We start from the raw sequence: 12,198 nt of genomic DNA on the forward strand, positions 1-12,198 counted from the left end.
AGCACTAACAGAGTGTAGTGAAAGCAGAACCACACTTACAATTGAATAGAATAGCAGGAAAATACAGGGCCAGTGTGCCAAATGCAGAGCGAAGTCTGGAAAAGCTTTATATAAAAGAATCGTTTTCCCCCTTATTAGGGCCCTTTTTTTCCTTTCACCCTAGCAAGAGTGGAACATGCAGAAAGCTAAAATTAGATTGTTTTAAAAGGCAGGACTGTGGCAGTACAATTTTCACTCCACATCCCATTTAAAATGGGTTATCTTTTTAGCTGGGACTTTTCCATTTTGAAAGGGCTGCACACTTTGCTGTTATTCGTCATTTTTGTCATTGTCTGTCCTAACAAAAGTGGGGGGTGAGGGTAGAATTAATCCTGAAAATACAAAGGCCAGGCTACTCGATCATATCAGCCAAAGGAAGGCATTTTGGGAAATACACAAAGTCAATTTGAAAGAAATTGCTCTCTCCAATAACATTGGTAGCCATCTCTTCTCTTTATCCCTGATGGGCTATGTTCATTATAAACCTTTTGGGTAAAAAGGAAAAATTCCTTTCCTTGCAACTAGAATTATGCTTTCAATAGTACATCACTTGCAAGGAATTCAATTGCACAGTAAACTTCTCCCTAAAAGAAAGGAGAAGAGCTGCTGGAGAGAAACGATCAGGAAAATCTGTTTATCTGACAAAGATGATTTGCTAATATGCTCACTAAAGATATCAACTGCTCTGTACAAATTCCGTGCACAAAAGCTTTGCTTCAGTTGCTCAGACTGGCTCTGTGGGTCACTTACTTATGGGCAAAGGTCTGCCTTCCCTTATGTGCAAGAGAACTCTAAACACCATTGCACATGGACTTCCTCATCCAGCAAATGCCAGCAAACGTAGTCTTGCTGGATTTCTAGCACCTGTGAGGAAGACATTTCACACATATGCACACACTTTGGCCCTGGTCAACACAGGATGTGCATGAACATGATATGTGCTGAATAACGTGTTATGCTGTGTGTTAGACAAGCATCCTTCTTTAGGCTTTTGGCTTAGTATTCATCTCTGACATCTTTCTCAACCAGGCGCTCTCTAGATGTTTTGGACAACTCCAAACATTCCTGACCATTGGCCATGCTGACTGGGGCTGATGCGGGGTTGAAATCCAAGCATCCAGAGGACACCTAGTTGAGGAAGGCTGTATAAGAGTGATTGGTTGATGTTTCATTCATAAGAGCCAATGACAAGGGTAATACTCCTAAAGGCCATCACAGTCTCACCAGCTCTTTGGATGTAACATTGAGGAGAGAGCTCAATCTGATGCCTTAGGAAGCCCACTAGTGGTGTAGTAGAAGGGGAATACAGGGGAGTGCAGTGCCAGGACTTTTCCCAGAGGAGGAGGAAGAAAACATCTGCTACAATACCAAGGTAATTGACAGACCCTCCTTGCCCTGATATGTTAGTTAAGAGATAGCAAAGCTTTCAAATGATGCCATTCTTTCTTGGTTGATTGGCACAGGGGAGGTCAGAAAGTGAGGGAAATGATTAAGCAGAACCTGGATACATCTTTCCTTTGATTGGATTCCTACTGGCATAAGAAGAATGTTTGAATTGCTAACTAAAACCTGAAGGTTGCATTTCATTTGCCTGTAGCTCTATGTGTTACAAGTTGAATTCCTTGGAGTCCGAAAGAACTTATTCCCAGCTAACTGAGCCTAGGAGTCAGTCACACTCATTAGTGCTTGTTATGTGCTGATTTTGAATGATCCTGTGAATGAAAGCCCTCCAAAATGCCCTGCCCTTGACAGTCCTGCTCAGCAAGGTTGTGGCTTCCTTTATGAAATCAATCTATCTAATAGGTGGTCTTCTGCTCCTTTCCCTAGCATGAATGTCTTCTCCGGTGAGTCATGCCTTCTCATGATGCACCCAAAGTACAACAGCGTCAGTGTAGTCATTTTTATTTTCAAGGAAAGTTGGCTTGATCTGATCTAAGATCAGATTGATTTATCTTTCTGTCAATGTACAGCATTCACAAAGCATTCCTCCTGCAGCATGTTTCAAATGCAGCAATTTCTTCCCATCTCTCTGTCTAGCTTTCACACCCTCCCATAGTGATTGGAAATATAGTAGTATGAATATCGTGTGCTTGGTCTCCAGTGAAACATCCTTACATTTGAAGATCTTTTCTAGTTCCTTCATTGTTGAGTTTCTGAGTCACGGTGAATAGATTGCTAGCCCAGACAGACCTTTGGTCTAATCCACCACTCTTCTTCTTATATTTTGCTGTTGCCCCTAACAACTGGTACTCAGTGGCATATTTTGCCCATTTTTTAAAGATGGGCCTTTTTGTGTAAGCCTTGGATCATTCTGGTGGCTCTGCTGGGCTTCTTTTCCAGCTCCATCACACCCTTTCTCCTGGGGATAACAGCATTACTGCTAATCCCCAGTGTGTTTTGGCTAGTCATGTTCCATCTATGCATCTGTGTGCTGCACAGCACAGAGAAATAATGGGACCAGTGACCAAAAAGTTTAAATCTTGTGGCACTGACCCAGACAAGGTCAAGCCCAGATTTAAGTCCCATTGATCTTGATGCAGTTATTAAATGATTCTTCAGTTTACCCTGTTGGAATCAATGAGACTTAGAGGTACTTCACTCTGCCTGCTTAATGCCCTTAGTTAGAGCAGAGAATCGAGTGAGCCCGGCTGAGCTCAACCACCCTGTGAGATAGTTGACTGTTATTCCCATCATAAATCAGTGAATTAAGACCTAATGTTTCATATTTCTGTAGAAAATAGGAACCACCCCATGTTCCCTTCTCATAGCAACCTGGCAATCTCTTAACATAGGGAATCAAGTGGGGCTGCCCTTCAACATGCTTGCTGCCCACATCAGAATTACTTCACTTGGCAAGACTCTGACCTCTTCTTCTTGCCCCCAACCACTTATCTATGCAAGCTCAAGAGAAGTAAATATGACTCTAAATCAAGATCCAGAGGCAGAGTGGTGACCACCAACCTGGATAACTTTAAAATGGGATTAGACCAGTTCATGGCCATCAATGGCTAATAGTCCCAAGGGTGATATATTGCATCCAGGAAAAGTCGTGGTATGCCTTTGAACACTAATTCCTGACAACATGTTCTAGGAATGCTCATTTGGTCATGTCCTGATATGGGCTTCCTACTGGAGCAACTGTTGGTAAGAACAGAATGGTGGAACAGATAGTCTTTGGTTGGGAACAGCTCTTCTTATTTTCTTTTCCCACCCTTTCTCCTGAAGCTTCAGGGTGGTGTGCAGCAGGATTATCCAGTTAGCTCCTAACAGCAAACCTAGAAGGTAAGTTAGGCTGAGTAATAGTGGCTGGCCCATAGTTACACAAGTTGCTCCATGACTGTATAAGTATATCCATCTAGCTAGTTCCAAGTGCCACATAGCACTCATTGCTCCATCTGCAAACCAAACCCACCTCCTCACCTGTAGAACAAAGCTTAATTCAAGTTCCTGAAAAGAAATGGAATCTAAGCAGGTGTGAGTACATAAGAATATATGAAGATCAGACCAAAGGTCCATTTGGTCAAGCATTCAGCTAGCTCCCTGTGAGAAATCCACAAACAGGATGTGAATATAATAGCACCTTCATGCTCATATTCCCAGGCACTAGTGTACAAAGGCATTCTGCCTATGACAGTGGAGGGAACATGTAGCCATCCTGACTAGTACCCATTAATACTAGTAGCCATCAGTGAATTTGCCCACTGCCCTTTAAAAGCTAAGCTGGTGGGCCATCGCTACATCTTTCAGCAGCTAAATCCGTAGTTTAACTATGTGCTGTGTAAAGAAATGCTTCCATTTATCTGTCCTGAATCTTCCAACAACCAGCTTCATGGGTTACCCCAATAGGTTCTACTGTTTTGAGAGAGAGAGAGAGAGAGAGAGAGAGAGAGAGAGAGAGAGAGAGAGAGAGAGAGAGAGAAGAAAAGAAAGATGTCTCCTTATCCCCTTTCTCCACATTGTGCATAATTTTGAACTCCATCATGTTTCCCCTCACTTGCCTTTTCTCTCTGCTAAACAGTCCCAGATGTTGTAACCTTTCTTCATAGGGGAGTAATTGCAAGAAACAGAAGTCAAGATACATTTTCACAATGCCTATTATACAACCATTTTGTAAGTGCTATGCTTAATTTTCCTATACACAAAAGAGGGTATAATTCTGAGATCTTTCAAAACAAAACAAAACTCTCTGCTCTTTGCTAACTATAGCTGATTGGCACCATTAGAAGTCAACAGCTGTGGGCAAATTGAATAAAACATTTGTTTTGCATCGTTTCTTTCAAAGGCTCAGAATTGTAAACTTTCCCACCTTTTCCTCCCTCTTAGGAACTTCTGCCTAGCTTTCTTTTGTGAGTCATGGAGTCAGCAAACAATGCAAGTTTTGAGCATGTCACAAATGAAGAATGCCGAAAGGAGTGTATAACTGAGGAGCTGAGGGGAACGGTTTACCAACAGAAAGATATTCCTGAAATTTTGCAAGAGATTAAAAGCCCTTTGCAGGGAGAGAGCATGGACAATGAAATGGAGACACCCAAAGTGGAAAAGGACAGCACCAAGGATTTAGAGAGGTTATGCCTTAAACGGAAGTTAGAAAGTGAGGGAAAGCCAGCTGTGAGGAAAGAGCCATGCTTGGCTGACCTAGAAAACCAGCCCATTGCCATGCTTTTGTCTCATATTCCCTTGAAGAGCCTCATGGAAGTAGAAATGAAGTTGGTCTACACGGATGAGGAGGATGTCACCTATGAGTTTTTGGAGTCCCAGGCTTCCACCAGTGAGCAACAAACTTTTCCAGAGGACATAAGGATGGATTCTCAGAGACTGCCTGATCTGAACGCCCTACCACAGATGGATAAATGGCTTCAGGTGTCCTTGAAGGACGCTAGTACTTGCTATAGGCAGAAGAAGTATGCAATGGCAGCAGGCCAGTTCAGAACAGCCCTTGAGGTAAGCAAGTGACTGAAAAGGAAATGGGGCATGGTCATGGGAAAAGCAGGTGTGTTCGGTGGCTGGGACAAGCTGGCCAAATACAAATAGAGGCCACTGTGATGCCACTTCAGTATGGTTTTGCCCATATCCTTAAGTTTAGGCAGTTTTTGATTATTGCATGTATAAGATTAGAAAACTTTTTGAGTATTTATTCATGTGAAATGAAAACGTGCTTTGGTGGAGGGAGAGATTCTGGTCTGATAACCTTTCAGGACTTCCAAAAGTAGGAATTTCATCTGGCAGCTAGAGAACTGGCAACTTTACCTACTATAATTGCCTCTATAAGACGATGATGATGATGATGATGATGATGATGATGATGATGATGATATTTTTATGCTATTCCTCCAAGGAGCTCGAGTTGTTATACACCAATAGTACAAAACCACAGACTTGTGGAACAAATAGGACCTACCTGTGCTCCCAATTCAGCCCTCTGGATTTCTTCAGATGGACACCCCCCCCCCCCATGCAGTTTTTCCCATTCCAAAAGGTTGAGATGCAGTTGCACAGAGAGCCAAAGGTTTCTGACTCAAAATACAGGTACATTAAGCCCAAAGTAGAACACAAAAACCACAACCTTGGAAACTCAGTGCCAGTTGCTTGGCTTAACTCAGGCAAACTTGCCAAGGGCTCTTCCAAGGAACCCTTGGGGCCCTCCAGCTCAACACGTTAACCTCTGCTTGAAGAGCCCTAGCGAGAACTGAACTGCTACACCTACATGGGGCACATTGACTGGAAGCAGGGGCTACTGGCATTTACAGGAAAACCATTGTGATGCTCTATTCTGATTTCTATGGCGCTGCCAATCTGATCTAATTATATTGGAAATCCCTTCTATCATAACGATGTAACTCCTACTGTGCTGTGGCTCATAATAATCACATAATGGGCCAGGATTTAGGCATAATCAGATTTTAGCTTCCCTGTCATGTTTCCATAATGCTGCTATAAAACTCACATAATCACCTAAAAAAAAAAAAAGTACAGCACCCATTATTTAAACATCTTTATCAGATTGATATATGGTAGCTTGCTCTCTCTCTCTCTCTCTCTCTCTCTCTCTCTCTCTCTCTCTCTCTCTCTCTATATATATATATATATATATATATATCCATGAAAAATAACAGAAATTGGATTACCACTGCTGGGAACAGGGTATGATAAACTGTTTGCTGGTGTGCAGATTCAGCAGTGAGCTCTCTTAATCATGGATGATTGGCTTGCTAAAGTTGCAGTGCTTCCGAGATGTGGCATGTCTCACAAGTGTGCACCAAAGGGAATGCCTCCAATATTGCAATGCCGTCCCCTCAGCCTAGCCTTGCACTCACTAATCATTCCCACAGCGATCTGGGCACATTCAGGTCTGGTCTCGGCATGTAGGAGATCTGCCAAGCCCATCGCACCCGAGTGGTGCTTGCCAGGACTGACACCAGCCCTGAGATCTCCGCCTGGTTTGGGTCTGGGAGGATGGCTTTGTGAATTTCCCATCATGCCTCAGAATGATGGTGCACCAGGCATGCTGTGAGAAATTTAAAATGGTGGCTGCCCAGTTGCTCATTGCTACTGCTAGTTCAGCCTGGATGCACAAAACAACACAAACATGGGAGTTTCTTACCAGAGGCCAGTTGCCGAGGGTATACGCCATTCTGGAGCCAGTCCCAGGCCAAGTACATCCAAGCAGTGAAAACAAGCAGCAGCACCTTTTCTGGGAAAGACCATAAGGATGGTTTAGTGTACTTTAAGGATTCCCATGGAAGGCATCCCTCACAGAAAACTAAAGTGAAAGGGGGAAAAATGCATTAATAATCTAGGAATCTGCCTCCTGCCAAGCCAGATCATTGGCTTGTCTAGGTCAGAGTAGAACCACTCTCAACCCAAGGGCCAAATTCCATTTCAGGGAAACTCTCAGGCAACATGTCAGTGGATGGGGCCAATGGCGAAAGGGGCAGCTCAAAATACTAAAAAGAACAGCTTACTAGCATGAGGGAAGCATGTCAACCTTAGAGAAACAGATCCACTTTCTATAGAGGGAAGGAATTGACACAAAAGCTGAGGAACTGTCAAACAATCGGCGATTGAGGGAAAGATGACAGGGCTGCCTGGACCCAAGGTTCTGCTTCTTTGGTCTAGAGCAGCCTTCTGCAACCACGTGCCCTCCAGAACCCAGCTCACTAATCAAATGCTGGCTTTGCACCAAAGTCTCTAGCACAGAGGTGTTGAACTGATTCATCCCAAAGGCTGAATTCTACTTCAGAGAAACCCTTGAGAGGCAGATTCCAGTGGTGGGCAGAGACATGAACAAAAGGGACAGGATCAAAATGCCAGGATATTTTAACTTAAAGTTCTTACTGCCGGTGACAAATTGCCTTATGAAAGGCATTTCAACCTTTTAGAGTGGGGGAAAGACTGTGCAAACTCCAGGAAACCAGCCAATGACTGGCATAGCCTTCTGGGGCACTGTGGATGCCCAGATTGGCACCGCAGGTAGGCTGGATGTGGCTCCCAGCCCCATGCTTCTACACTCCTGCTCTAGCTCCTGTGCTGCACTGGCCCACACAATTCTGGCAACCCACAGAATTCCACTGCCCCAAGGAGATGCGCACATGGACAGGTTCACTGCCCTGGGGCGGATCCTCCTCATTCTTCCCTTAAGCAAACTTTCTGTGATACCACAGCAGTGGGGAGAAGATGACACTTGCAGTACAGGGCAGGGAACAGATTGCTTTTGCCATGCCATATGGGTGTGCATTTGTCTACTGTGTTTATGTGATGCAGAATCACCAATGCACATAACTGATCACTGAGCCTTGGATATTTCATTCCTGCATCCATTCTGAGTAGTGCTGCTGTTACAGCAGGACTTTGGGGCAGACATCCAGGAGATCACTCAGCAGAATAAGAAGGATTGGCTTAACCCAATGCTGAAGCATGCATTGTATTGCAAACCCATATTTAAAGTGCCACCCATCTAAACTTAAGAGGCATTCAAGAGAGACTTAGTGGAAGGAACAGGTCACAAGGAGAGTTTTGGAGGGGAGTGATTTTATAAATGTACTTGGGAAATGACTGGGAGACGCACACTAGCAGAGAAATAAAAGAAAGCAGGAGATCTTCTGAGGAATGAAAAGAGGACTAAAGGTGGCAAAATTTATTACACCAAAATGGCATGCAGAGAGTGCTGGCCAAATTCTGAAGGACAGACTGTCCCAGATCCATTAGGGTGGAACTAGATGATCTCATGCCTTCATAGCTGCCTCTGAATACAGCAACCTGCAGCTCTTCTTCTTTTTTGGCTGCACAATGTCTCCATTACCAGAGGTGGCATGCCTGCTTTGCAGCAGTTGCTGAGGATTCTGGGGGGTGAAGGTCAAGACCAACTTCAGTTCACACCTGCATAAGCAATCCTGTGGCCTGCTGGTTTGCCACCATGTATGTAGAATGCTGAGCTAGATGGACCTTTGTCCATCCAGCATGGCTTCTTTACACTCTTATATTCTTATTTATGGTACCACCTAATTCTCACTTACAGTAGTAAACCTGTCTCTGGACTGTACCATTTGCAACAGCAGCAGGAGGCTGCCATGATGGAATGTTCTACTTTATACAGCAATATCCTTGTGACAGGGACTGCAGGTGGCGCAGTGGTTTAAACTGCTGTGCTGCTGGGCTGGTAGATCGAAAGGTTGCCGGTTTGAATCTGCACAACGGGGTGAGTTCCCGTTGCTCCGTCCCAGCTCCTGCCAACCTTGCAGTTCAAAAGCATGCAAATGCAAGTAGATAAAAAAGGTACCACTTTGGTGGGCAGATAACAGTGTTCTGTGCACTTTGGTGTTTAGTCATGCCGGCCACATGACCACGGAGACTGTCTGCGGACAAATGCTGTCTCCCTCGGCTAGGAAATGAAGATAAGCACCGCCCCCTAGAGTCAGGCATGACTGGACTGGACATCAAGGGGAAACCTTTACCTTTATCCTTGTGACAGAAAGCTAAATATAGGGGAAAGCATTGGCTAGAATGCTTCCCTCTGCATGGAGAGATTTCAGATATGTCTGTTTAATCATTGGATGGAGAAGGAAAGATTCAGTCCTATGAATCCTGGCATGCCATCTCAAGTGGTATGGCTGAAGACATTCATGAGAATTAGGCCACAGGACTGTCTTCCCAAGCAGACATGGGTCCCCAGATGTTGTAGGGCTACAACTCCACGGACCCCCAGCCAGCATGGCCAATGACCCAGTTATGGAAGTTGGTTGTAGACCAGCATCCTCTGAGTATCTAAGGTTGCGAAAGAGAGACAAGAAGTGTGCGCACCATGTTCCCCCTGCTTGCAAGTGGCAACCAACCAGTAATATGGGCCAATCTGTGGTTGTGGTGAAGAGCCAGAGGAGAGAGGGCACCATTGCCACACTTTGCACCCAGAGGCCCACAAGGACTTGCCTTCACACTTGTGAAAGGGAAGCATCCTCCACCCTCACTAAAGCAGCAGGTGAGTTTAGGAACCCAAAAGCAAGCAGAGAAGGAGCTAGTGTGGCATAATTGTCAGAGTGCTGCACTGGGACTTGGGAGATCTCCCCACCAAGCCATGAAGCTCACTGGGCGCCTGTGGGCCAGTCACTCACTCTCAGTCTAACCTAGCTCACAGGGTTTGAGGATAAAAACAGAGTGGAGGAGAACTCAGTAACCTCTTTGGGCTCCTTTCAAGTGGGAAGAAGGCAGGATATAAATTCAGTGTAATATGTATGCGCGACTCTGTCCTCTAACAGAAGGGAATAGTTGAGAGATGTTGATGCTGTCCTCCAACAACTGTTTCCTGCAGTGGCTGCCTGACTCTGCCTAATAGGAAGACCGGATGCACAGGCAATTAAGCAGCTGGTTCCAAGGTCAGCAGGACAATGTAACAGTGCTAGATTCAACTCTGAGCTTTGGGGGAGCTGTCCATGGTGCTACAGCATTGCCCTAAGCAAGGTTCAGTACCATGGACAGTTCCTTCCAGGTCCACTCAGGTGCACAGCCCTGCTGATTTTGGACCCATGTGTCTCCAGTGGCGCAACTGACATAGTCATGCCACATGCTTTGTTCTTCCAGACAAGACTGGGGGTGAGAGAAGGGAGAGATATGGGGCTACTGATTTCAGCTACTGCCACCCCACCATCCCTCTCCAGTCATCATGTTCCAGCCTTTGTGGGCCGCAGCCCTTGACCTTTGCTGCCACAAACACTCAGCTTCCCCTAGGTTGCAAAAATGCCAGCACCCCATGTGCAGCTGCCAGCTGAAGTTGTGCGAGCTTGCGAACAAGCCACTTCTGACATCTAGCCTACTTTCCCAGCATTTGACAATTAATCCCACAGGGAGGCGACATTTGAAAAGCCCTTGTGTCTCACTAGCACTTTTGAAAGCATATCCAGCCTGCTAGGGACTTGGCATTTACAGCTGTATGACCAGATTTGTCTATGCCAGCAGCCCACTAAAGTGGAGCTATACATCACAAAACTTTGCCACAGCAAGCCCCAAGCCACATCAGTGCCCACCTACTCCCCATGCACGCCCCCTCCCCTTGTGATTCTTGATGGCTGCCACGTTGGCACAGGATTGCATCATACGATCCTGTGCAAAAGAAACCGCAGTCTCTGTGAGTGAAAGGAACTGGGGAAGAAGGTTTGGAGGAACCATTTGGCTGCGGGAACATGAGGCAAATGACTCACTGGAGATTATGAGTCAGGTTGTCCACTGAAGCATCAACAAATCAGGGACAAAAGAGAGTCCCAGTTTGCATAACATATGCACATGCAAATTTATAGGCCTAGATGCAAATTTAGAAATAATTATCTTTAAATAGAAATACAAGACATCTCACCATGTCAGGAAAGATTGACAGGGTGGCCCAGATGTCCACTCCATCTGTTGCCAAGATGCTGACTGCTGATAGGTCCAGTTCTTCAGAAAGGCACCCATGTGCCTTTCTGAAGGCATCTGGCTCAAGGGGTTCTCCCTCAGAGACAGGCACCGCGGCTGTCCCTGAGATATCCTCTGCTCTAGGTGACCTCCAAGAACAGCCTTCCTTCCACAGTGCCTGACTTCAAGAAAGTACCTCTCAAAACCAGGCATTTGGTTTGTGACCACCTCCGTGCAGAGTCTTGCCCCTCAGTGTTCAACACCTAGACAGAAGGAGCAGATATATAGGCCACGACTCAGTCCTCAGCCACTTTTCTGGCCATGTAGCTCTTAGCCACCTGCTAGCTAACGCTGATATCTGCAAAATGGCTCATGACAGCAGGAAAGGGAACAGGGTGGGCTGAGAACATTGCAGTAGAGGTCCTGCCTGGGGTAGCACCAGGGCTTCCAGGAGAGGGAGATGAATGTGCAGCTTGCTGGTGCTCCAGCTATGGTGCCTGAGGAAGAAGCTTCACCCTGTTTCATGGAGGGATAGCCCTGGATGCCTCTTCCAAGCTGCTCCACCACCACCACACACATCCAAGCATCTTGTTCTTCCTTGTCCTTCCTCTGCTCTTCCCTCACACTGGCTGAAACCCCTTCCCACATGTGCTTGCTTGACTGCTGAAGTGGTAGAGGTCCCTCATTTCTGCTCCAAGTGCAAGCAGACCTGGGAAATTGAGTTTTTCCAAGCGTTGTGTGGAGGTCAGGCAACCTTTGGAAGATTGCAGTTTCTAGATCTGTTTGTGGCCATTGTACATAACAGTACATCTACAGCCAGGGTGGAGAGGAAACATGCAGTAACCACCACCAGAGCCAATAGTCAGGAGGGTTTGTGTCAGAGCAGGTTGAAGGGGACAGAGGGTGCACTTAGAACATGGGTGTTAGAAACATAGAAACACAGAAACAGAGCAAGTCAGAAGGGGTCTCCCGGGCCATCTAGTCTGACCTCCGGCACCAGCTGGCTCCGCTCACGACATGCCCACCATGGGAACATCTAGGCTATCCTTGAACACCCGCACCGATGGGACCTCAAAGACCTCTTGTGGAAGCCCATTCCATACCCTCGGGGTCCTGACTGTCAGGAAGTGCTTCCTGGCATCTAAATGGAACCTTGGCTCCCTGAGCTTTGCTCCGTTGGAGTGCATCCTGCCTTCCTCTGCAGGGGAGAACAGGTCTCTACCCATCTCCATGTGACATCCCCTCACATACCTGTATGTCACCAACATATCCCCTCTGAGT

At 46.0% G+C, this 12,198-nt stretch overlaps 1 protein-coding gene across 1 annotated transcript in view; it reads left to right on the forward strand.

The window, feature by feature from the left end:
- The first annotated feature begins 4,392 nt into the window (after positions 1–4,392).
- Positions 4,393–12,198, forward strand: part of SPATA16 (spermatogenesis associated 16) — a 155,626-nt gene continuing 147,820 nt past the window's right edge. Inside the window, exon 1 of the mRNA XM_044434583.1 lies at positions 4,393–4,980. Coding sequence (XP_044290518.1) covers positions 4,393–4,980 — 588 coding nt within the window. The remainder of the gene's footprint in view (positions 4,981–12,198) is intronic.

The sequence above is a fragment of the Varanus komodoensis genome, unplaced genomic scaffold (assembly GCF_004798865.1).
Source record: "Varanus komodoensis strain SLA01 unplaced genomic scaffold, ASM479886v1 scaffold28, whole genome shotgun sequence".
Lineage (NCBI taxonomy): Eukaryota > Metazoa > Chordata > Lepidosauria > Squamata > Varanidae > Varanus > Varanus komodoensis.